The sequence below is a fragment of the Drosophila santomea genome, chromosome 2L (assembly GCF_016746245.2).
Source record: "Drosophila santomea strain STO CAGO 1482 chromosome 2L, Prin_Dsan_1.1, whole genome shotgun sequence".
Classification (NCBI taxonomy): Eukaryota; Metazoa; Arthropoda; class Insecta; order Diptera; family Drosophilidae; genus Drosophila; species Drosophila santomea.
Window position 1 is genome coordinate 13,163,055 of NC_053016.2, and position 24,689 is coordinate 13,187,743.

The following is a 24,689-nucleotide window of genomic DNA, read 5'->3' on the forward strand; positions in this document are numbered from 1 at the left end:
AGAGATGCGCAAAACTCCGATACTTTTCTGGATTGCAAAATACATTGGGTGCCAAAACTATCGTTCAGTTTGAAATGCCGGAACTGAAACAAATTTGCCTACATTGGGCAACGATTAACGAAGCTAAAACAGATGAATTTAGATTAAAGTCCAGCTTTTAAATTGTTTAAAAAATAAAGTTTTAATGACCTAAACGAAGTATTTAAAAATATAATATTTTATGTTTCAAATATTTTTATCGATCACAAGATTTGAATAGTGTCTTATTCTGGCATTCCGAAAAGGGCAAAAATACCGTGTTCGAATTGACCCCACATTTCAACCACCATAAACATCGATAAAACAGCTGATAGTTTTCCAAATTCATTTTTACAATAAGTTAATTGCCCACATCGGCAAATTTATTAGAAAATTTTCTATTAAAAATATAAAAGATGAATGAAGCGGACAGTTTTGCGGAAATATTCAGGGGCGGCTTACCCCACTGCCTTCTTATTGTGTTTTCCATGTTGTTAATATGCTCACCGGTAATGCCGAGCGAATTCGAGGTTATTTCCATGTCCAAATACGATCTAAATGGACAGCATTATGGTATGTAAATAATGCAAAAGACATATATTAATTATGTAAGTTTATTGTAGATCCCGTCTTGGATATTAGTACACCATTGTTTCTTTTCTAAACTTAACAATTTCGAGGGTGCTCTGACCCAAATTTGTAGGTGCACCGACGAGGCCTCTTCTTTATTTAATTAGTACTATTGAATCTCATTAAAACAAGCTTACGTGTTTTTATTATGATTACGAATGATAAATAGGGACTAATCAAAAGGCACATTATTTTGTAAGCTACCGCCTTTCAAAACATTTTAAATCACCCTTTGGCTTTCACTAATTATTATCTTATCCAAAGTATTATGAACTTATAACATTAAACATCCACATATAAATGGTTACTTTATGGCTAACTTTTGATTTAATGACCTTGATTTTTGTAGGAAGCCGCGTTTCTGCAATATCCCTTGAAGCGAGATCTCTGTACTCGTGGAATACTTCTAGGCACTGTGTCCTCACACGGTAAGTACACCTTTTTCATTAATGCTGCTTGAAATGTTTTAAGCACTGTATATTTTATCACACAGATTAACGGACTTGTCAATCCATGATTTCGATAAATTACGGCAAGGTGCAGGAGGTCTAATTCTCATGTTGCCGTCGAATATATTGAATCTGGATCTAGAAACCAAAGAACTTATAACTATTTTGGAGCAATCAATGCTGACCCACACAGCTGCAATTCCCATTTACTTTGCTCCGTACAACAAAGATTTGGAAAAGATCATCGATGATATAACGTATACGACTACGGATAGTCCGATCAAAATCAAACGGCATTGGCTCAATTGGTTGTAACCGTCTCGGCCAACAGATATCACATAAATGTCGGCGGCGGCAGCATTGCGGCTAATAAGAATAGCAAAATTCCCATTATCCATGGCGAACTGATACCCAATCAATTGGCCCTAAAACCCACGGAATCTGTTGCAGATGGACAGAAACTTCCCGTCATCTTGATAACCGCGAATCTGAAAACCTTTGGTATATATAATGTAAGTAATTTTGTAACTCAGGGATGATTAATTTGCATGTTTTTATCGGAAACTAAAAAAAGAGCTATCAAACTTTAGTTTTTAAAGCGTTAAAAGTAAACTTAACAAACTAACATAACACACCGGTATCACCTTAACATAACTGAAAAATTTAATTTCTGCTTACAAGATAAGAGCTCGCTATCTAAAAGATTATGGCCTTTATCTAAATGGTTCAAGTGGTTTTCTAATGCTAGGCAATGATTTGAAAGGTCAAAAAGCTTATCTGAAGTAAATGCAGTAAATGAAGTAATCAAAATTATGATGTTTTAACTTCTAGGATTACCCGGTGAATGCTGATGCTGCAGTTTTGCTGGTGCTGATGGAGTTGTTCAGTAAATTGCACTATACCTCCAGTATGGCACCCAAGTACCGTCTACGATTTTTGCTTTCGGACGCAGGCGTCCTACTGAACTTCCAGGGCTCCAAGAAGTGGCTCGAGGTTGATGATAATGCGCTGCAGGTAACAAAAACTTATAAAGCATATACATACAAATACGTTTTTATCTGACATGCTATTATTCTATCATTCTAGAACGTTGAGTTTGTGCTTTGTTTGGACACCATTAGCGAAAGCTTATCCTACACAACAGACAACGCTTTGTACATGCATGTCTCTAAGCCCCCCAAGGATAAGACTTCTATCAGCAACTTCTTCAAACTCTTGAAATCATCAGCTGAAAAGTATTCGAATGGTCTGGCCGTCGAGGGTGTGCATAAGAAGATCAACCTGGCAGACACCAAACTGGCTTGGGAGCACGAGCGGTTCAGCATAAAGCGCTATCCTTCATTCACCCTATCGTCTGTAAAGAGTCCTCGCAGCCCCATCCGGACAACCATTTTCAAAAACGACGAAAGTCGTCTTGTAGAACACACTCTCAACACGACGCGAATTATTGCGGAGGCTTTGGCTAGTTTTATGTACAAAGTGGATCAAAGCTCCAGCATTTTTGAGGGACAGTTGGTAAGCTTACCATAGTTTCGGTTTAACAAGACATTAACATAAACTTCCTCCTAAAATTGTTTAGGCTATTAAGGAAGAAAACATCCGGCCATACTTTGGAGTTAAATCCATTTTGCATAATAACGACGTGAAGGATGCTTTCGAAAAGTATCTTAACAATGTTAAGATCATCTACGATAAGCCAGACGGCAGAGACCCAGAATTTATGTTCTATAACGAGAACGAGGTGAAACTGAATGTTTATAGAGTGAAACCAGCGATCTTTGATCTCTTCCTAACTTTCGTCATTGGCGCCTACCTATTGGCTGTATTCCTCGCCATACAATATTTCCCCCGATTTTACGATGAAGTTTCCAAGCTAACGAAAGAGGAGCCCGTGGGACAATTCAATGGACACTCTTCTGAGCGACTCAGAATGAAATCACATTAGTATCGTGGTATTGAGTAGTATATGATTGCGAGTAGGGAAATTTATGTTCAAAATTATTTTTCAAACCTTTTCTAATGCCAATTGAACGATTGTTAATTTAAAGTTAATAAATTCTATACTGTAGAGATCTGTCCACGGGTGATGTGGCTATCAAAATATATCCTTCAAATATTTCCTTTTGTGCATGCAATGAAAATAGCTTTGATTATCATAAGTACGTTTTTATTTTATTGCGTATAAATTTGGTTTATGTTTAATATAAATATTATTTGTGTACAGCGTAATTTATTGAACTCATTAGCACGAGCCGTTGTTGAAGTTAGAACTAGCTGAGTTATGGGATCGACTTGGCTTCGGTAGTGGGTTCCAATCCAAGTTCGACGAAGTGGGAGATGACTCCCTGAATTGGCCCTTAAACTTGCTTATTTTGCTTATGAACAAGTTACTTTGGGATGGTAGCTCATTGGTATCCGATGTGCTAACTGAAATATTGGCGGACGTCACTTCCTTGGACGATCTATTATTAACATTATTTAACTCATTGGGATAGTTGTAATTGTTCTCAGCATAGGTTGGTGTTAAATAGACCTTTGTGCCCTTCGCCGCGCTTTCGTTTAGAATCTTCTGATTCCTGCTTATGGACTCTAGCACTTCCTTGATGGACTTCTTCTTCCGCATCCTCGGCGTGGGCGTGGAATTTGATTCCCGTTCCGCCGATATGGAAGATCTATAGCGTTCGCTTGTGGGTCTCTCACGATATCTTACATTATTTTCCAGCTCAAACTCTTCTCTTATTTGTAAAACGTCGCTGGTTTCAGCTGGGATCGGCTGAATTACATTGGAAACAACATGATTCTCTGTTTTCTTTGATATTGCACCATTTGTGGGGAGGACTTCTTTTTTGGGTACTTGACTAGAACCACTGGAACTAGTAATGTTCTCTTCAAAAATCTGTGAAATTTGTTTGACCGTGCCGAATGAATTGGTTTTCCTTTCTTCCACATACGTGTTATCATCTGGCTCAGGATCTGTGCTCAAAGTTTCGCATTCAGCGGGCAGCTTAGCATGTTCATTGGCAATGGACTGTTGTGTTTTGGATGTGGAGGAGCCACTACTGTCTTCGGGATCCACCAAGACGACCGTTTGCTTGGCGATCTCAGCATATTTCGGAGGTTCTGCCGTCTTTGGAGTTTCCTTAACAACTAAGGGCTCTTCTGTGATGCCGACAGGTATGGCACCATTTGGCTTTTTGATGACTTGGTTCACATCGTTATTGGGCTTCCGTTCGGAGCACACTGATATGTGTTCAGAAGAGTGCTCTATGTGGACGCTGGCGATGCACTCGGGAGTTTTGGAGGTGCAGGGAGTGGGCTGGCCAGCAATATTAGGTGTGCGGACTTTTCGTATCTGAAGAGGTGTGTTAGGTGTTTCGGGTTTAATGGTCTGTTTTATGTGCACGGTGCCATTACATTCCGGTTTTGGGGAGGTGCAGGTATTAGTATTGTTATCGCATTCGAAGATAGTGACCTTTTCCTTATCAATGGCCGTGCCGTATCCATTGGATTGCCTGACACTGAAGGTTGGTGGTGCTCTGGATGTGCTGGGGCTAGGTTCGCTATCGGAGATTGGTGCAGTAATCAAAATTGTTGGTTCATTTGATTTGGGGACCTCCTCGACAACTTCTTGTTTTATTAAAGATTCTTTTCGGTTGTTAACAAACGCGTCAATTTCAGAGGCAAGAGACTCAATGTCTTTGGTAGCTAGGTAATCTTGGACCTAAAAATACGTATCAAATTGAATTTAATTGAACTTTTCGTACATGGAGTTGCATTACCACTAGTTTTGGCGGCGGCGGAGCTCTCCTCTTCTTACGATATCTTCGACTGCTCATCGGGGAACTAGGACAGGACTCCGGCTGCGACTCGAAGGGATTAGAGCTGGCTAGACTAGATTGTGATAATCTAAAATGGAATGCAATGGTGGATAATTATCATCACTTTCGAGTATACACGTTGTGTAGATTTACCTTATACTCTGATTGTTTGCCGAGGGATATCCGGAAAACTGCGTTGTGCTCCTGTACCGATCATTGCGGTTGAAGAACATCCCATTTGAGGACAATGAGTCCGACTAATTGAGCAAAAAGGTCAATGATTAGGTCATTTACATGTTATACTTGAGTAAACTTGAGTAATCACCTCCCGTCGTCTATCAATATCTTGCAGGGATGTGTGACGGTCGCCACGAAAAACTCTAGAGTTCATATAGGAACTACATATGTGGGTGTTAATTATAATAAAATCTTTGCCAAATTAGCGAGCTAATTTACATACTTATCGTTTAGATCTCGTCTAAGAGTGGGCGGGCTCTCCGATGTTTTGTTTATGCCTAACGTTGAAGACTTCTTCTTACGAAAAGAATACGATTTCCTGAAACAATGAAAGTAAATTACACTTAATAACATTTAAAAACAAGGAAGGGTGCAATGATCTAAGACTCTTTTCATTTGCGTTGACACAAAATAGTGCATTAGGCGAGTTATTTATAAATTTTAGGGATCTCGAGGTACTAAACAAACTAAGCAACTCACCACAATTCTTGCAAGTTTCCAATCGACAGACTATGTCTGCCATTTTCGTTCTTCTTTTTGCTGAACCCAAAAAATCTGAGGCGTTTGTGATTGTCATCTTCGTAGAATGGATTTAGATGCTCCGGGTAGTTGTATATGGATATGTGACTAGTGTTCCTCTTGTTCCAACTCATTGTGAACTAGTGATTACGCCCGCCGTTAGTAAATCTAATATAAAATAATAATAAGTCAACAAGTTATATATTTTCAAAACCATTTAAGAATGCACTTTGCCTTAGATGAGGTTTCACATACATAAAAATGTGTATACGTGAGCATTCAAAAGCTTATTCCTAGTTGTATTTCGAATACCATATACCCCTGATCTTTGTAATGATCTCCTATAAATATAATCACCAGCATGACGACATAACTACTTATTGATGGGTGCAGTTCGTTTCTACACACAAACCGGGTTTTGCGGCCTTCAAAATTGGTTATATGAACTAAAGAGTATATATATATAGTCTATCAAGGGTATATTATAAAAAAATATTGGGAAATTAGCACTACTGCAAAAATTAGGCGATCGGAGCAAGAAACGAATTTTCAGACACACCCAAACAAAATTCGGCCAACCTTTCCCTGGAGTTTTTCTCGTTATCATGTTCTTATCAGATAGCCGAGTGCTACAATTATAATTATGCAATTACCGTTGACTTTCTTTCGATTTTCAGAGGCAAATTAAATGTCAACGTTAAGCAAGTGACGAATCACTGTTACTAAATTACTTTCAAAAATGAAAACAATGGCAGCATTTGCCCAATAAAACAATATCATACATATATCTTTTTTCGAAATGTGCTTTTGTTTTTATGAGAGTGTTTCGAGGTTACATACATAAAATATATACATATATATATGGAGTATACTTATGACATGTATCTGTGAACATGCGAATTTCCTAGTTTTCGTTTAGAAAATATCATTTTAATTAGAATAGAATATTGTTTCTGAATGAATACACTTCGAAATAAGATACACTATTTTAACTACATAAGAAGATTGATCTTTTGTTTTTTTTTATGCATGATATTGTACTTATGGTTTCCCTGATATCTATAAAGTTATTTGGCATGAAATCATAAATTTAAAGATTCATTTCAGTTTCCTCAGGAAATTGTCCCTGGACAATTAGCAGATACACGTCTATAAAGATGGGCTAGAGATCGCCGCGTGCCAAGCACGATCGGTTGGAATGATCACATATGAATGCACACATCGCACCGAAATCTTTAGAATAAATATTATATCGCACTGTTGACACATTTCGTATATTGATTATGGGTAATCTGGAATCATATGATGGAACGCACTGAAGTTTGGCCACTTTTCCGGTGCCTTGTATTTATTTAGTTATGTCAACTGTTGGACGAGAGATTATATTGTTTTAGATACCACAAAGCTTTTCGCTTTCGCCAATTCAACAGGTGAAAAGTGATCACGCACGAAGTTTATATTGTGGGGCACGCGCACGTCACTAATGTGAGATCATTTAGATTATTTTAAACACAAACAAATACACACTTTTCAATAGCCATGCACATAGATCGGCCGTATAAACATTCGCGTTATATAAAGAATTTTCCCCATTGTATCCATTTACAGATTAACCACCGCACATTCACATATGCCTTGGGTACAGGTACACACATGGGTACGCACGGGTACACACGGGTACACATGGGTACAATGTAGATAAAAATATACACAGGTATGCCCGAGGAGGATTGGTAATGTGTTCCAGATGCAGATGACCTCAAATGCTCAGCGCCAAGCTTTTCGCGATACTCACCCACCGAGTTGTACTTTAAGACTAAACGAACTTGATGAACTTTGTGTAGAGAGATAGAGAGCTTTGCAACAATTCGAGGGCTTTTTTCAAAAGTTATAGTACATGGGCAACAACAAATGACGAGGCAAACGAATGTGACGATTCTATTATGATCGTTATGGTCGATAGGGGCAGGGAAAAGGGCCATCTAGAGAACCAAACTTAAGATCATATAGCTGCATTCTAGACATTCTGAGGGAAGCTAAAACAAAACCATGTGTTCAGCAAAACCCAAATAGTCATGAGTAACTCCCATAGAAATATTTCGGCTGTAAACTCAACTGGGTGTATTCGATTGTGTATTACCTCATGGATTTTTATTCTTTTTCAGGTATTCTACGAGTTGGGACGACACCTTACATACACATTCATGAGTGTTAGGCACACAATACATTGCTGTGAATTTCGAAGTTGTATGCTTATGGAGTGTAATATAATAAAATGAGTCTACCATGACTTGTACTACTCTCTTGTTTCAATGGAAATCTCAAATATTTAATTTTGTGCAGTAAGATAAATGATTCATCAATTCATTTGATCATCACCATATTTGAAGGGTTTTTGAATTTCAAATCAGGGGTATACTATACTACACCATGAAATACGATCCTTAAAATATTCACAACCAAAAAGTGTTTTTTGAAACATGATTTGGACTACATTATCTGAATTAAGTATCGCATTTAAAACCGAATTGAAGTGAACAATTCCCTCGAAAAATATAGAAGATAAGCCATGTTTCCGAAAACCAAGTGGGCTTGTCATAAATAACACAGTTTTGAAATGCAAACATTATTGTTGACAAATTATATATTTTCTCTACGATAATATGGGAAGATATGTCCGTTCCATACATTCATGGTAAGTATTACCAATATGATAATAAATGGAAACCTTGTTTGTTGGCTTTTGTGCTGAAATTAAGATCCAAATTCGCAACATTCTGAATTTTTATTTGAAGTTTTTATTTTTAGCATAAGAAACACTGGCAATCTGTGGTGGCTTAAATCTATGTTGATCCTGTGTAGTATGTAAAACCGTCAAAATGCAGCCAATAACATTTTTACATCGTGTTTACAATGAAAAGGTAAATTAAGCTTATTTGTTTTACTTATTATTTGTTTACTCAGATCTGTTTAATATGCCTATGTAATCATATATTTTTGCACTTAGAAACTTCCTTCTCGATTAGATTGACTCACTCGAATATTAGGTTCATATCCTCTGCGAAACCCGGGCTTGAATAATAATATATTGTTGTTGTTTATCAACAAGTTAATACACTGTTATTAAGTACCCGAAGTCGTTGATGGTCCATGGGATCAGATTCCTAAGAGGTCACATTAATGACACTTTATTTTTAATCTCTAACACAAAGATTGAGTGGCGACAAATGTGAAAATGTCCAAGCTGATTTTATTACATAATATAGAATAAATATTGATTACATACACAATTTTAAGCAACTGGACTATGGAATACCCCAAAAGTAACTTGAAATCAAACGATTGGTTGATACCAGTCATAAGGTAATGCATTTATAATGAAACTAAAACTTCAAAACTTTTCATCTTACCAAGTCTAAAATTCAACTACCCACTCCAATTAAATCTGCATTATACTTAAGTCAACAATGTGAGGTACTTTTTAGTCGCCAGAGGAGCTTACACCTTTGCTTTAAATTGTATGTTTTGAATTAAAATATTAAAAGCGCGTTATCAGTTACTCTAACCTCCGCCAATGGAAATATCATCGCGAGAACTGAAAAATTTGTTTGAGACACACGCGACAAATTATTTAAGCGAATTGTAGTGAGTATTTCCATATGCGGTGGAGCACATTGTTAAAAAATAGCATTTAGTTCAATAAAAAAATATTCTTAATATAGATTAATTAGTATATGGATTTGTTGTTAGGAAACCAAGAGTGTAACTGCCTTTTGAATTGCCAAGAACCCTTTTTTTTAGGGTCCATACCGGAAGAGCGGTTCAGAGATCGGCGACATACAACTGAAGGCCACCTCCGAAACTTTGTCTCCAAAAATGGTTGTGGATTTCGTAGCCGGACTTCTCGGAGGTAAGCCTCTTGAACTTTACACACACTTCTCACTCTTATCAAATACATACCCATTTGAAATCCAGGAGCTGCGGGCGTTCTTGTCGGTCATCCCTTCGATACCGTGAAGGTCCACCTGCAGACCGATGATCCTCGCAATCCCAAGTACAAAGGCACATTCCACTGCTTCCGGACGATATTGCAAAAAGACAGCTTTAGAGGATTGTACCGGGGTATAAGCAGTCCCATTGGAGGCATCGGATTGGTGAACGCCATCGTCTTCGGGGTCTACGGAAATGTGCAGCGATTGTCCAACGACCCCAATTCGCTGACGTCCCACTTTTTTGCTGGCTCAATCGCTGGCGTGGCCCAAGGATTCGTCTGTGCGCCCATGGAGTTGGCCAAAACGAGACTCCAATTGTCCACGCAGATTGACCAGGGCATCAAGTTCACTGGACCCATCCACTGCCTCAAGTACATAGTAAAAACCGAGGGTATCAGAGGTGCCTTCAAGGGATTAACAGCCACTATTCTAAGGGATATTCCAGGTGAGTTCGATTTACATACATCTATGACATAGCATTAATGCTTATCCTGTTTTTGGACAGGCTTCGCCAGCTACTTTGTGTCCTACGAGTACCTAATGCGTCAAGTGCAGACTCCCAGCGTCGCGTACACCCTTATGGCCGGAGGATGTGCGGGCATTTCGTCCTGGCTGGCGTGCTATCCCATCGACGTGGTGAAGACCCACATGCAGGCAGATGCCATGGGCGCGAATGCCAAGTACAATGGATTCATCGACTGCGCGATAAAGGGCTATAGAAATGAGGGACCGCAGTACTTCTTTCGCGGCCTAAACTCCACTTTGATCAGAGCTTTTCCGATGAACGCCGCCTGCTTCTTCGTGGTGTCCTGGGTCCTGGACTTCTTCAATGCCAAGAACGGTGTGGATTCAGTTATGCACTCCGACCAGCCACTGAGACTAGTAAACCTGGACAACAAGAGCCAAGCGGATTTGGAGACGACGGCGCCCACGGTTGAGGAAGTGGTGCGCAAAATAATCACGGACAATGCCATGACCCATCAGTATGTGTCCACTCCTCAGGACGCCGTTCACAGCCACTACACGAGTAGCACAATAAACATTCCCAAGGAATCTAAGGCACGTTTAGCATCCGATTGTAATTTAAAATAAAGTAAAAATTCTTTAGTACCTTCATAAATGCGGTTGTTGGCTAATTACTAAATGGATTCAAATATTTCAGCCTTGGCAGGCGAACACAAACAGTTTCCGATCCATAATTTAAGTTTATTTCAACGTAGAGATATTACAATTAAATATATATATTAGTCTATGTGAATGCATTTAAGAGCCGCAGGACATGCAGGCGTCCTTGTTTTCGAGCGAACAAACCATGTCGGCCATTTTCCGTTCTCTGTCCTCTTCGAATTTCTGGGGACTTCCTTCGGAGGCGCCATTCTGACCATTTATGCTCACTGCACCCTGCTTCTTGTTCACGGTGAACTGAATGGCATTCGCAGCTGGCTTTGTGCGCAGATAGTACATTCCGGTTTTGAGACCAGCTTTCCAGGAGTAGAAGTGTATGGAGGTCAGTTTTCCGTAGTTTGGCTCTGCCACATGAATGTTGAATGACTGACTCTGATCTATGAACGCACCACGATCGGCGGCCATTTTAATCGTGGACTTGACTGAGATTTCCCACACCGTCTTGTAGAGATCGCGAACCTTCTGGGGGATGGCCTCGATGTTTTGGATTGAGCCCCGGCTGGATATGATCTGGTTCTTCATGTCGTCGTCCCACAAGTCCAGCTCGGTTAGGTCGCGCAACAAATGATGGTTGACCACCTGAAATTCGCCTGACAGAACTCGCCTGGTGTATATGTTCGTGGTATAGGGCTCGAAGGATTCATTGTTGCCCATAATCTGAGCTGTGGATGCAGTGGGCATCGGAGCAACCAGCAGGGAGTTCCGGACGCCGTGCTGCTTGATGGACTCCTTCAGTTTCTGCCAGTCCCAGAGGTTCGTTGGGACCTTGTCCCACATGTCGTACTGCAAAACTCCCTTGCTCACCGGGCTGCCCTCGTAGGTTTCGTATGGACCCTCAGCCTGGGCCAGTTCACAGCTGGCTTCCAAGGCGCCATAGTAAATGGTTTCGAAAATCTGCTGATTCAACAGACCGGCTTCTTCACTCTCATATGGGAATCGCATGAGGATCAGGGCGTCAGCGAATCCCTGAACACCAATGCCCACGGGACGGTGCCTCAAATTGGACTTCTTTGCCTCTGGCAGGGGATAATAGTTGATATCAATAATCTTGTTAAGATTTTTGGTAACTATCTTGGTGACTTCCTTTAGCTTCTTGAAATCATACGTCTTCTCCGGTGTGACAAACATGTTGAGGGCGATGGATGCAAGGTTGCAGACTGCTATCTCATCCGGCGCCGAGTATTCAACGATTTCCGTGCACAAGTTGCTGCACTTGATGGTGCCAACATTCTGCTGATTGCTCTTCCTGTTGCACGCGTCCTTGAAGAGCATGTACGGATTTCCAGTTTCCACTTGCGCCTCAATGATGGCAAACCACAGGGATTGAGCCTTAACCGTTCGGTTGGCCCGACCCTCCTGCTCGTATTTCTCATACAGCTTTTCGAATTCATCGCCCCACACATCTTGGAGGCCAGGGCATTTGTGGGGGCACATGAGCGACCAATCGCCGTTGGCCTCCACGCGTTTCATAAATAGATCGGGTATCCACAGGGCGTAAAAGAGATCGCGGGCGCGATTTTCTTCCTTGCCCGTGTTTTTCTTCAGTTCCAGGAACTCGAAGACATCCGAGTGCCAGGGTTCTAGGTAAATGGCAAAGGCACCGGGACGCTTGCCGCCTCCCTGATCCACATAACGCGCCACATTGTTGAACACCCTCAGCATGGGAACCAACCCATTGGACGTTCCGTTTGTGCCACAAATCGAGGTGCCCTTTGCACGAATGCAATGTACGTTGAGGCCGATGCCACCTGCAGACTTGGAGATCATGGCGCACTGCTCCACAGACTTGAATATGCCCTCGATGGAGTCGGCAGTCATGGTCAGCAGGAAACACGACGACAGCTGCGGACGGTTTGTGGCGGCGGCAAACAGCGTGGGCGATGCATGCGTGAAGTAGCGCTCCGAGAGGAGATTGTAGGTTTCCACGGCCGCATCAATGTCCTCTCCATGGATTCCGATCGCCACGCGCATCAGCATGTGCTGTGGTCGCTCGGCGATCTTCCCGTTTCTCTTGAGCAAATAGGAACGCTCCAGGGTCTTAAAGCCAAAATAGTTATAGCCAAAGTCACGATCATAGATTATGGAAGAGTTCAACCGAGTGGCGTTCTTCTTAACCACATTGTAGTGGAACTCCGAAACCAAGGGCACTTTTTGATTCGTTTCCTTGTTCACATGTTCATACAGATCTTCGAAGACATCTAATAAGAATCATTATTGGATTATCTGAAGAACTTTGAGACAAACAGTAGACTTACCCGAAAAAACCTTCTTGGTTTCCTTGTGCAAATTAGACACTGCAATGCGAGCAGCTAGGATGGCATAGTCCGGGTGATTGCATGTCAATCCAGCTGCGATTTCAGCAGCCAAGTTGTCCAGTTCCTGGGTGGTCACGCCACAGTACAGACCATTGATGACTTGCAGAGTGATAGTGACCTACGAAGATATATTATTATTAGTTTTATTAGGAAAAGTCCCTACTTTCAATTTCTAGCCTGCAATCGAAATGATCTACTGATTATTGATTACAAATGGGACTCCCACAAGAGCTTCACCTGGGGCGCTCGCACGTTTCATTGCAGACCTTTGAAGAACCCAAAAATATATATTTTCGCATCATAATTATTGGCTGCGAGTGGAACCTCTAGAATAACCATCTTTAAACTATAGAAACTAACTTACAGGATCAACAAAATCCATGTTCAGGTTGTAGCAAAGCTTCTGGATTCTTGAGGTTATTTTATCGAAGTGCACCTCCTCCTGCCTGCCATCTGTAGTAAATATATTTAGAACAGTCATAGAGACATGAAAATATAACTTACCTCTCTTAATAACATATAACTTCGAGGTTTTCATGGACTTATTCTTCAACATTTCGACTGCTATATTTCACAAGAGGCGGAAAATTGCTTGTTGCAAGCATAAAAAGGCGCCAAATTAAAGTCATCATTAGTGTTACCGTTCGATAAGTTTAGTCAAATTCGGCAAAACCAAAAATCATAGTTTTGAAACGATCGAGAATTTTTAAACATTGTTAAATAAAATCAGTTGAATAGCATTATACATTTAAATAAAAAATATACACTTCAAATTTAGTTTGGTGTTAATATAAATAATTAGTTTTATCTTTTATTTATTTAGCATTATATAATTACATAAATATAACAGTGTTTAAAGAACATTTGAGTATGTGTTTTATAAACGGTCTCGTTAGATTGTTATCAATTATACAAGTGATTATAATATTTATAAACAAGTTGTTAATAAAATATGCAATTACAAGAGTTTAATCTAAATGGCCGTGTCTAACTATTTTATTGACATGCTGTCCAGATTGCTGTTGGAACACACTACAATGAAAATAAATTGACAAATATATTATATCTCGCTATTAATAGGAATAAACCCATTTGTATACTTACAAAAAGTTATTTATTTTTTCGAGATCGTGTAGAATATCATCTTGGTCCGAATTTAGATCGTCTCGCTCCTTCAGGCTCTCTAGCAGTGTGACGTTTAAGTTTTCAATATACTCCTGCAGATTGTTGACCAATAGCTGGAGAGTCGGAACTTGAATTCCAGTGAGCAGCTGCCTCGAGATCCATCGATGGTTGGAATTCATTTGGATGCCAACATCACGCAGCATGGATCGAATGACGTCGACAATGGGAGTTACGCCATGTTTCCTTGCCTAGAAATGGACAATTATAATAAAAAAATTAAGCCATTTTTATAAGAATCAAATGATATGTTTGAAAAACACACCTTTACTTTCATCTGAGCTATTTCCTTTGATTGAGCTAGGGCTATCCTAACCTCTATTTGAAGTTTTGATTGATTCGCAAAGAAGAACAAGTTTTCGTCTGAAGGAAAATCTGTTGCACCAATGGTGTTACCATTCACATGATTCATGGTTTTATCTTGGTTGATTTGGTTCTTTTGAAAGATTTTATCGTTTTCAAATTCCTTATTGCGTTTTGTTTCGCAGAACTCGGATTGCTTGCGAAGTACACCACTCGATAACTTTGGACACGTTTCAGAGTCGGAACTATAACTTTCATTATCGGATCCGGTTAGAAACTCCTCCTTTTTCATATCTAAATACAAAAAACAATGATATCTTTTTTAAATATATATATTGACGTTTAAACATGTCTGGAATTACCATTATTTAAAGAATCTTTATCCCCGATCGCCAATCTCTTGCGTATTTCATCTCGATTGAATCGCCGCTGTAATAGGAGAATATATTAAGCTAATAATAATATTTTTGCTAGTAAATCGTGCTTACCTTTTTCTCTATCTGCTTAACCTTTTTAAAATGGTTTTGCAATGTTTCCACATCCATATCGTTTGCAATCTTGTAGGCATCGAATTGTTCTATAAAAACATAAATAATTATATACCCAAAAATCTGGAATAACTGATTCTTATTTGAAATTACCTAACACCATGGTAGAGCATGGATCTTTGGAGTACTTTATGGGATCCTCCAAGTATTGAGACCAGCGCGATTGATTTAAGTACTTCCGACTTGCCACCTTATTATTGTCCTCGTCAAGATTCTGCTGGCTCCCACTTTGACCGATTGTCAAGTTGCTTAAACTGGGTATCTCACCCTGAGTTATGTTCGGACTATCATTTTTGTTCTTTTCCGGAGCGGACGAGTACTGTTCAGCATCACAAATGATATATTTTCGTTGGCTATAGGTTTTGTAGTCGAACGTGTCCGGTGGCAACTGGCGTTCGTCATGTGACGGTTTTGGATGCTTCGTTTTAACGATCTGATGTCCGTATGGAGTGTTCTTCTTTTTATTTTTCCGAGTACTGTTTCCAGACAGTCGCGTCGAGGCTGTTTGCTTCAAAGCTTCCGTTCCATTGGATAGTTCTGCATCGCAAATCTGTAAGTTACAAGTCAGCTTTAACATGGTCGAACTTGTTTATGATAACTATTAATGTACCTTATTAATATTTGATCCCTTTGACTCGTCTTCGCTCTTCTTGTTTTTATATCCAGTGAGAAGTAGCTCGAATTCCCGCTCCACCTCTCCACCGAAATCCCCTACAATATCGATAGGGCTTTGTCCCTGCAACTGTCCCTCGTATTTCGAATTAATTGTACATGACCAGGGGGAGAACTCGGGATTGGTCGTATAATTCTGGCTTAGATTATAGATGAGGTCTGGCTTATGCAAAGCTCGTTTGGAGTTTTCCGACGTCGCACTATAGTTCTCATTTACAATATCCGGAATATTTTCTGATCTGTTTACGATTTCCTCTGATATACATGTGTTTCCATTTTCGCAGTTACTCAAAATCACATCTTGGTCATTCTTAAATATTTCGGAGTCCGATTCCTTGACAACCTTAGTTGGAAACGTGTTTGGGTCATCTTCCCTGTCGCTATCGGTGAGATCGCTCTCATTGCATTCCATGTCGGAGTACTCTATGTAGTCATCGGAAAGGGTATGCGCAAATTTCTGAAATCCAGGGTAGTTGGGGTTGGTGATGCCCTTTGTTATATAGATATCCATTCTTGAACTGGGCATTGGAATAAGTTGTCTAGACGAAATGGCAACGATGACAAATGGTTAGATTAGATGACTTAAATAATAATTAAAATTAAAGTGAAATATTAGTGCCACGTTAATTTACATGTTCAATATTATCAGAAACTATAACATAGTAAAAGGTATTAAACACAAAAAATCATAAAATGGGAATTTAGCTTTTTTCGATTATTCTTCCACTTGTAAAATGACCCCACTACCTCCACTCCACTATTTCCTTTATTTCAACACATTTTCGAACTGATTTTAATAAATTACTTTAAGAATGATATTGGAATTACACTTGAAGTGTGTTTAAATGTATCTTTAAGAATTAAATAATATTATTTGTATTCTTAAAAGCGTGAAACAAGAACCAAGCCGAAAAAAGTTGATGTAGGTATAATTTTGTGTAACAGAAATAAATGGATACTTAAAGTTACTTGCATTTATAAATTCCTCTATTTGATTTGTTAAATTGATTGTTTATGATGTGAAGAATTACAAAAACGTCAGTTTGTTAAAAATGTTAATTATTGAATCAATGAAGACTTACAAGGACTTCGGCCTTCCTGCATTCAGATGTAAAAATTACTCCCACACATATAAGACCAATTACATGTTTGACGCATGCGCGAAACTTGGTCTGTAGTGTTATTAACAACACTTACTATTATTACATATTACTTAAATGTAGAACCAAAAATAGTGTATTTTTAAGTTTATATGCTAAATCTGATATTACTGAACTGAAACTTTCTTTGAATTTTGCTATGATATCGCATTTTTTTTTTAAACAAATACTGTTGTTTAAATTATAGGCTTAAAACTTTTAGCTGTGTTTAATTCAAAGTGTTTTAAAAATCCTATAAATATATGAATGCCTCTATTTAGATTTTTTGCAGTCAGTATTTTTTTTACTCCGAGATATGGTAACACTTTAGCACAATGTGATTTAAAAAACCATAACATTGTATATAAAAGTAATAGAACCCCAAACACGACTAGAAAAATGAAATAACCGTAGGCCTAATTGATAAAAGAATAATAATGATATTATTCAAAGGAATGCGGCGGGTGCAATCCCAGCTTAGAACCCCGGTTGAATTGGTGCTCATTCGGGTGAGGTTCTTGGCCATTACGCAACAACGATAGCAACTATAACTTTCCAACTATTTTCAGTACTCCACTGCTGCAACGATATCTTCCCAAGATGACAGAGGTGTCACTCCAGCGCCACCAGTATCCCAGCCGGGAAAGGTCCAGCATTTACCCGATAGTCAAATTACCTGGATGCCCAGTCCGTACACCATGCCCGGGAAAACCTTCAGCCAGTACAAGAAGCTGTCCAAGTTCCGGCTGACATGTAAGCGAGATGATTACTCGTTGGTCAAGCATCGAGAATAATCGGGCTTATCATCTTTCGTTCTAGCGCTGGTGGTCATTACAACGATGGGGGGCTATGCCATGGCACCGGCCGCTTTCGATCCTACCACATTTGCGATGTGCACCCTGGGCACTGGACTCGTTTCGGCTGCGGCGAATGCCATTAATCAGTATCACGAAGTTCCTTTCGATTCGCAGATGTCGAGGACAAAGAACCGGGTGCTTGTCACGGGACAAATGACGCCTCTGCATGCCGTCACCTTCGCTGCGGCATCGGCAACTGCCGGCTTGAGTATGCTGTATTTCGGAGTAAATGGATTGACGGCGGCGCTGGGAGCGGGTAACCTGTTCCTCTACACCACGATATACACGCCAATGAAGCGTATCAGCATAGTCAACACCTGGGTGGGTTCGATAGTGGGCGCCATTCCTCCGCTGATGGGCTGGGCTGGATGTGCCGGCACGCTGGACGCCGGCGCCATGATCCTAGCCGGAGTCTTGTACGCGTGGCAGTTCCCGCACTTCAACGCTCTGTCGTGGAACCTCCGACCGGACTACTCCCGTGCCGGGTACCGAATGATGGCCGTTACCAATCCGGGTCTTTGTCGCCGCACTGCCCTACGATATTCGGTGGCAATTGCCGGACTTTCAGCGATGGCACCCGTACTGGACGTCACGAACTATTGGTTTGCTTTGGAAACTCTACCTCTGAACGCGTACTTCGCTTACCTTGGTAAATATTTTCACTGAACATGGAATCCTATGCCTTATTTCTAATATGTTCCGTTTGCTTGCAGCGTACAAGTTTTATGAAAAGTCCGATAGTGGGAGCTCGCGGAAGCTGTTCCGATTTTCACTGATACACCTGCCCGCCCTGATGCTGCTGTTTCTGGCCAATAAGAAGGAATGGTATTTCAGCAAACCCGCCGGTGAGGAAAACAAAAAGGAATCCACGTACAATGCGATAAAGCAGTCTGCTAGCAGTCTTGGTAATGTCCTGCCCGTCGCCGTAGCCGAAGGACCCAGATAGAAATTTTAACATTGATTTGATAAAATGTTAAGTATCGTGAAACTTAAATATACTTAGTGTTCTGCAACATGTAAAAACAGTCATTTAATATTAAGGAAAAACGTACCTCTGTGCGGCAAATATATTTTGCTCTCAATAAATGACACCACATCCTTGAAAAACACGATGCAATTGAAATCTAAACTTTGGCACTTAATTCTTGAGCCGTGCAGTAATTTAAATTATAAGAATATTAGTGTGACCTTATTATTTGGTTGTTTGGGAAATACCATTCCGTTTGTTTCATAATGAAGCATTTCCGTTAAAGGAACGGTAAAATATGTAAGTAGAAGTAATACTTCCGTTTCCAGCTGTTTTATATCACGCGACAGCTGACATCACAACAAAAATTCGTTGAGTGCAAAACCATTTTGTACTTCTTGTAGCGTATTATTTCTCAAGTCAGTTTTATTAACACCCTAATTTCCTTCTGCACGGTGATTTTTTTAAAAATGCAATATAAGAACACGGTACTACTTATTTTAAAATATAATGTCATAATATGATGAAGAAATTGAATTTCTGATACAAACTCATGCGTATCTTTTTTAAAATATTTTAAATATACTGCAAAAAAATAGTAAAATTAAAATTTCTAGCTAAAAAATGAGTATAGCTATTCGTTTTCGATAACAAAAATACCAAAAAGTTGCCCCTATTTTAGTATATTTTACTGGTTCCTCTGATGTACGCGTTGGTCTTACAAATGGAAAGAACTATATTTTGTATTGTGTTGCAATAGCCTTGATGTTTTATCACACAAAATACATTAGCATAATCACTGATTTATAGCGATGCCGAGATGAATCATGCATCTAATGCGACTATCGCTGGAGCCCTCGTTTGGTAATTTGAACGGGAAACTAGATCAAATGAGCGAAAAATCTGTGGCGAACCACTGGAGTGAATTATTTTTAGTGAGCTGAACGTGGATTGTGACAATGAAAAATTGAGGAATAGTGTTTACATTCATTTTATAATTTATTTTACCAGTTATCTTTTTTATCTCGATAAAGGAGAGGCGTATGAAAGTTTCTTTACACAGTGCAAAACGAATATAAATTTCTAATTATGAATAATGTACCACATAAGTTTCGTCAAGTTTGTCGATTGTGCCTCACATTGGTTAACGAGTGCGATGTTGCAGTACTACAGATTTACGATAATTCGTCGCATAATAATAGTGCCCCAGACAGAATATCGGCCGATTTTCGTGGCGTCGCGAATCGTGCCAACTGCTTTTGCAGTGCTTTAAGCCCCAATCTGTGCAGTTGCATCGTTGATAACCCGCTATCAGCCAACAAAAATGAACGGCGCAACCAGGGAACACCCGTACTCGTGTCCGCACCCGTGCCTGTGGCCGTTCCAAACCAGCAGACCCAATTCCAAACCCAAACCCAAACCCAAACCCAAACCCTTCACCAAAACCAAACTAAAATCCATTACACGCCAAGTGTGCCTTCTGCTGCGGACGCAAAGTCGAGTGAACGCGAACGCCAATGCCAATTGGAGTCGGACATCGCCGAGAGATCAACAGTATTCAAAAGTCAGTCAACGTCGGATCACGAACATATAGCATATAGTGGGGAGACGCCATCCCCCTCCGCATCGCAGTCTCAATCCCAATCGCAATCAAAATCGGAACCAACGCTCGAGGAGGAACCTCAGCATAATCATAATCAGCAGAGCGGACGCGAAGAGACAAGTGTGAATATAACAAAAATAAGCGGAACCGATAACTACGGCAAAGAGCACGGTCGGGATGATTCATCATCACCACATCTTACATTTCAGATATTCAACTGTCTCTCTATTAAGGTAAGCAGATTTCCATCCAACACATTTGCAAAGAAACGAATTTACATTAATTACGCACATACACAAGCGCGCACATACCTGTGTGTGAGTTGGATATATCGCGTATATGTACACGATAATGCCCGCACACAAGCGCACTTCTGCGAGTGCTTGCCGTGCGCTAGTGTGTGTTATCTATGTGATTACGACACCACACGTCAAAATAATAGGAAATGATTGGGCCGCTTTTATCCCATGGCCTATTAACAATCGGTATCAATTGTTTGGTATTTTTTCGATGAACCATTGCGAGGCATTGGCCCACGCACACCACGCCACACTTGTACATCAGTGTCCAGCGCACGAATGTAAATATTGCTATGTACCTACATGTATGCATATGCACGCATGGATGTATGTTAGAGACCTACATACATTAATCCACGCCAGAGATAACATTCGTTTCGATTGTTTAAGTGCGGATATACCAACGTACATACACCTTTTATGGCCCCAATCGGTTTTTATATACTTAGGTACTTTCATTTGTTATTATATTTGTTGATTTAACAAATAATCTGTTTTTTTGATGCATGTCATGAGCATTTGTTTAGTGTTTATTTCCGTAGATGATATATTTGAAACATATGTTTTTTAAAATTAATTTTTAAAGGATTTCTATCTAATTTTCCTAATTAAAATCATATTTCCCTTAATATTTACAGATATGACATTTTGTACATTTGTAATATAATTTTTATTTATAATCTTACAATTTATTAAATTTTAAATAGTTTTAGCTGTCCGGTATATACAATTTCAATGCAGCCAATGCTCTTCTTTTGGCCCAAAGTATAACCAGTCATCCATCTCATCGATCGATTTTGTTGCCGCCAACTCCTTAGTCATTGCATCATTCACATTTCTAGCCAATGATAAAAATGGATAGTACATTATAAAATCATTCATATTTATTTCAGGCACTGCCTAACGATGGATTACCCAACGTGGTTTGTGGTGACTGCAGACAAAAATTGGATTCCTTCGAAAAGTTTCGTACCATGGCGCACAACTCACAAATAGCTTTGAAAGAATTTTTAAATATATCCAAAAATCTTAGACCAGTAAGTATTGATTGAAAGGAAATATGTTACAAACTCTGAATTCTTTAAAGCTATCTAAAACCATTAATTTAAATAGCCCCTTGAACTCCTAAAGATTTGAATAAGTACTTAAAACTTTGTTTTTTGCAGGACCCAAATGATTTGGAAACTAAGCTCGATGCAATTTTAAAGGCTTCATCAGAGGCTATAGCGGCAAAAGCTCTGACGGAGCTAAGCACGTTTTCTAAAGTTAAGTACGACCACAGTAAATTAGATTCCACCATCCAGCCCGGCTTGGATCGGAAAATCGAGATTAGCAATCAAGATATGCCAGCACATAGCTTATATCCAAGTTTATTCAAATCAATTACTATGAAAAGCGATCAAAAGAAGGCAATGTCTGGATCCTCACACAGTCAGTTTGATTCAAAACTGCAAAAGGACTCAGAAATCGAGAAATATGAAAATCTGCAGCAGCAGCTTGAGACGGCTGCCGTTTTAATGGATATAAGCAAGAAAATTGTAATTTCCCCTCCATGTTCGAATCCGCAATCTCCGTGTTTTTCTGCAGCTGTAGATACAAGTATTAAAAGTTCTGTGATAAAATCAAAACGTCCATTAAACCAAAATGAAATTCAGGACGGAGTTGAAATTGACCTATCCGTCAAAAAACAAAAGAACGATTACTCTAATCAACGGAACGCGGCCCCAATACACCATTTTTGCCAAACTCCAATGCTTGATATTCAGTCACACTTAAGAAGTGAAGAGGATTTTCAAAACTACAGTATTACCATTAACCAAGTTGGTGGGTCCGACTTCAAATCAAAAGCACCCAAGGCGAGTACCGGCTCCCTACTAGACTCTGGCGACAGCTCCGACTCTCACAAACTGGAGATGGACATCACGTCCTCTATAAATGATAGAAAGACTCCGGATAGCCTAAGCTCGGATCACGCCACAGATGCGGCAACTACTCAACTCTGGCAAGCACTGGCCAGATCAGCCGGTACGTATTATCTGTCTACTGTCCATGTATTAATATTAATAACTTTTCAATTTGATAGCTAAAAGCAAGGAGGAAAATCAGGCATCACAAATAATTCGCAGTATGATGAGCCAGTCTTACGTGTTTCCGGTTCCGTCGACAGTATCATTTACAAAAGTACCTGAAGAACCCATAGCACTATTAAAGGTAAACTATTCCAGCTATTTCAAAGCAACTAGTTATTCGGAAGTCTAAAATTCTGTGTATTTGTATTTGTAGGATCTATCAGAGGCTCAATCCAGCAAATCAAAACCATGTAGAAGAAAACAAAGTTTTCCTACCAAAACTGATTGCATCGATGTAGTTAATGAGAATGTGACTGATACTTATACCACTTCAGAAGCAGCTCCAGATGATAAGAAAGATAAAAGGGTACGTTATTATAGTCATTATCATTGGCACACATATTAAATATACTATTTTTCGGTTTAATTGCGGTTTTGTAGAACATAAACCTTTTTAATGCCATACCTGGTGCTCAAAAAGATATGTCATGTTCGAATTGTGGCACACTCACCACAACAATTTGGAGGCGAAGTGTTCGAGGAGAGATGGTTTGTAACGCCTGCGGATTGTACTTCAAGCTGCATGGGGTCAACAGGCCGCATTCAATGAGACGCGATACCATACACACCAGACGCAGGCGTCCTAAAGAATTGGAGCGATCTAAAAAGAGTGAGTACAACAATTATCTACCGTTTACATTAAACGCTGACCCTTCGTGACCATTTATAATGCTTTTAATACCCTTGATTTATTGTGTTTTTGGCAATTAAAACAATTTGTTGAAATAACGTCGATATGAACAATTTTTCCTAAATCTTTTTTTTAAGTTGACAAGCAATTGATTTAGCATTCAGTATAATAACCTCATACCTATCCAAAATTCTTACTGGCTTGACAAATCATATATTTCATGGATCTTTTAGTGGCGATGTACACATTTCATGATGTCATTATTGTAGATGGCATCGGGCGTGTCTGTTAAGTCGCTAAAACAAACATCTACGAATCTTTCATTTTATTATTTCTGAAGTATTATAATTTACAATTTTTTTTTTAGAACACAAACAAATGTCATCATGTTCTTCAATAGAACCAACTAAGCCAGATTTCTTGACGTCTAGGGAATCTCTAGCCATGTCTGGCTTGGTTTTAAATGTAAGTATCTGCATTTGAAGTCTTTCTTTACAATCTTGATAACCAGTTTGATCTACTGGATCTATTTGCTTAAGAGTTAAAGCAACTCTAACTCTTCTGAATGATTTCTACAACTAACTTCTAATGTGTTTTTATTTTAGAAATTCAAAAAGGAAATTGATGACACCGAGACCGCAGCAGCACTTAAAGATATTTTATTAAGGCGTAAGAAGTCAAATTCTTTGCCGGCGTTTAATGATACCTGTGAAAGTGCGGATCTATCCGCACCGCTTAACCTTGTTTCCAGTGAAAATAATGCAAAGTTAACATAAAACGCCAAATATATTCCCCCACTCACTTTTCGAAAAGAAGAACCTTTAACCCACATTTTGTTTATTTATGAGGTCGCATAAGAAAGAAAAACAAAAGGTATAGGATTAAAAATACGTATAGATTATTAATAAAATTTTCATTCTTTAAAACTAAATTTTATTCATTTGTATCTTTAAAAACTAATACCAAAATACTTATTAGTGTAAAAGAGGTATAAAAATTGAACCAGTATGTCAAAACTTTTAAATAATATCACACTAAATATAGACCTTAAGAGAGGACATCAATACTTAATGCAATTAAATTAAAAATAAACTTTATTATATTTATATTTATTAAAACCATTTTACAGTATTTTTAATTTTTTAATAACACAAATTGCTTCTATTAATATGAAAAGTTCAGTTTTAACAATGATT

General features: G+C 39.1%; 7 protein-coding genes across 11 annotated transcripts; 4 read left to right on the top strand and 3 right to left on the bottom strand.

The window, feature by feature from the left end:
- The first annotated feature begins 340 nt into the window (after positions 1-340).
- LOC120447264 (nicalin) lies at positions 341-3,200 on the top strand. The gene is given in 7 exon segments (XM_039628783.2): positions 341-591; positions 998-1,076; positions 1,142-1,374; positions 1,377-1,609; positions 1,929-2,111; positions 2,184-2,612; positions 2,677-3,200. Coding segments are annotated over 7 exon segments (1,680 nt in total). The 5' UTR covers positions 341-434; the 3' UTR covers positions 3,043-3,200.
- Positions 3,201-3,247: 47 nt separating this feature from the next.
- Positions 3,248-5,839, bottom strand: LOC120447251 (hyphal wall protein 2). Its single transcript, XM_039628782.2, has 6 exons — positions 5,633-5,839; positions 5,376-5,471; positions 5,241-5,313; positions 5,069-5,172; positions 4,877-5,003; positions 3,248-4,818 (listed from the first exon to the last, which is right to left on the bottom strand). The coding sequence occupies exons 1-6, from the start codon at positions 5,803-5,805 to the stop codon at positions 3,340-3,342; spliced, it is 2,052 nt and encodes a 683-aa protein (XP_039484716.2). The 5' UTR covers positions 5,806-5,839; the 3' UTR covers positions 3,248-3,339.
- Positions 5,840-8,217: 2,378 nt separating this feature from the next.
- Positions 8,218-10,783, top strand: LOC120447280 (mitochondrial basic amino acids transporter). Of its 3 annotated transcripts, none has more exons than XM_039628784.2 (5): positions 8,218-8,366; positions 8,480-8,592; positions 9,473-9,581; positions 9,647-10,108; positions 10,169-10,783. In XM_039628784.2, the coding sequence occupies exons 2-5, from the start codon at positions 8,551-8,553 to the stop codon at positions 10,753-10,755; spliced, it is 1,200 nt and encodes a 399-aa protein (XP_039484718.2). In that variant the 5' UTR covers positions 8,218-8,366; positions 8,480-8,550; the 3' UTR covers positions 10,756-10,783. The 3 variants fall into 3 exon arrangements, with proteins under 3 accessions (XP_039484718.2, XP_043861934.1, XP_043861935.1); XM_044005999.1 differs by having other exon boundaries at positions 8,272-8,366; positions 8,467-8,592; XM_044006000.1 differs by lacking the exons at positions 8,218-8,366; positions 8,480-8,592 and adding an exon at positions 9,298-9,316.
- A 65-nt stretch (positions 10,784-10,848) lies between these two features.
- Positions 10,849-13,800, bottom strand: LOC120458029 (ribonucleoside-diphosphate reductase large subunit). The gene is made up of 4 exons (XM_044006897.1): positions 13,668-13,800; positions 13,528-13,616; positions 13,104-13,281; positions 10,849-13,046 (listed from the first exon to the last, which is right to left on the bottom strand). The coding sequence occupies exons 1-4, from the start codon at positions 13,717-13,719 to the stop codon at positions 10,927-10,929; spliced, it is 2,439 nt and encodes an 812-aa protein (XP_043862832.1). The 5' UTR covers positions 13,720-13,800; the 3' UTR covers positions 10,849-10,926.
- A 227-nt stretch (positions 13,801-14,027) lies between these two features.
- On the bottom strand, positions 14,028-19,032 carry LOC120456204 (schwannomin-interacting protein 1 homolog). Of its 3 annotated transcripts, XM_039642902.2 has the most exons (9): positions 16,951-16,989; positions 16,842-16,855; positions 15,807-16,407; positions 15,290-15,746; positions 15,137-15,225; positions 15,011-15,077; positions 14,611-14,942; positions 14,268-14,536; positions 14,028-14,195 (listed from the first exon to the last, which is right to left on the bottom strand). In XM_039642902.2, exons 3-9 carry the CDS (start codon positions 16,392-16,394, stop codon positions 14,132-14,134), a joined length of 1,866 nt encoding a protein of 621 aa, XP_039498836.1. In that variant the 5' UTR covers positions 16,395-16,407; positions 16,842-16,855; positions 16,951-16,989; the 3' UTR covers positions 14,028-14,131. The 3 variants fall into 3 exon arrangements, with proteins under 3 accessions (XP_039498836.1, XP_039498828.1, XP_039498821.1); XM_039642894.2 differs by lacking the exons at positions 16,842-16,855; positions 16,951-16,989 and adding an exon at positions 18,917-19,032; XM_039642887.2 differs by lacking the exon at positions 16,842-16,855 and having other exon boundaries at positions 16,951-17,029.
- On the top strand, positions 17,311-18,971 carry LOC120456226 (protoheme IX farnesyltransferase, mitochondrial). The gene is made up of 4 exons (XM_039642915.2): positions 17,311-17,516; positions 17,577-17,760; positions 17,827-18,513; positions 18,578-18,971. Exons 1-4 carry the CDS (start codon positions 17,445-17,447, stop codon positions 18,808-18,810), a joined length of 1,176 nt encoding a protein of 391 aa, XP_039498849.1. The 5' UTR covers positions 17,311-17,444; the 3' UTR covers positions 18,811-18,971.
- A 558-nt stretch (positions 19,033-19,590) lies between the features above and the next one.
- Positions 19,591-24,424, top strand: LOC120456550. The gene is made up of 8 exons (XM_039643432.2): positions 19,591-20,667; positions 21,627-21,770; positions 21,900-22,758; positions 22,817-22,944; positions 23,017-23,169; positions 23,244-23,472; positions 23,861-23,958; positions 24,099-24,424. The coding sequence occupies exons 1-8, from the start codon at positions 19,921-19,923 to the stop codon at positions 24,267-24,269; spliced, it is 2,529 nt and encodes an 842-aa protein (XP_039499366.1). The 5' UTR covers positions 19,591-19,920; the 3' UTR covers positions 24,270-24,424.
- The last annotated feature ends 265 nt before the right edge of the window (positions 24,425-24,689 follow it).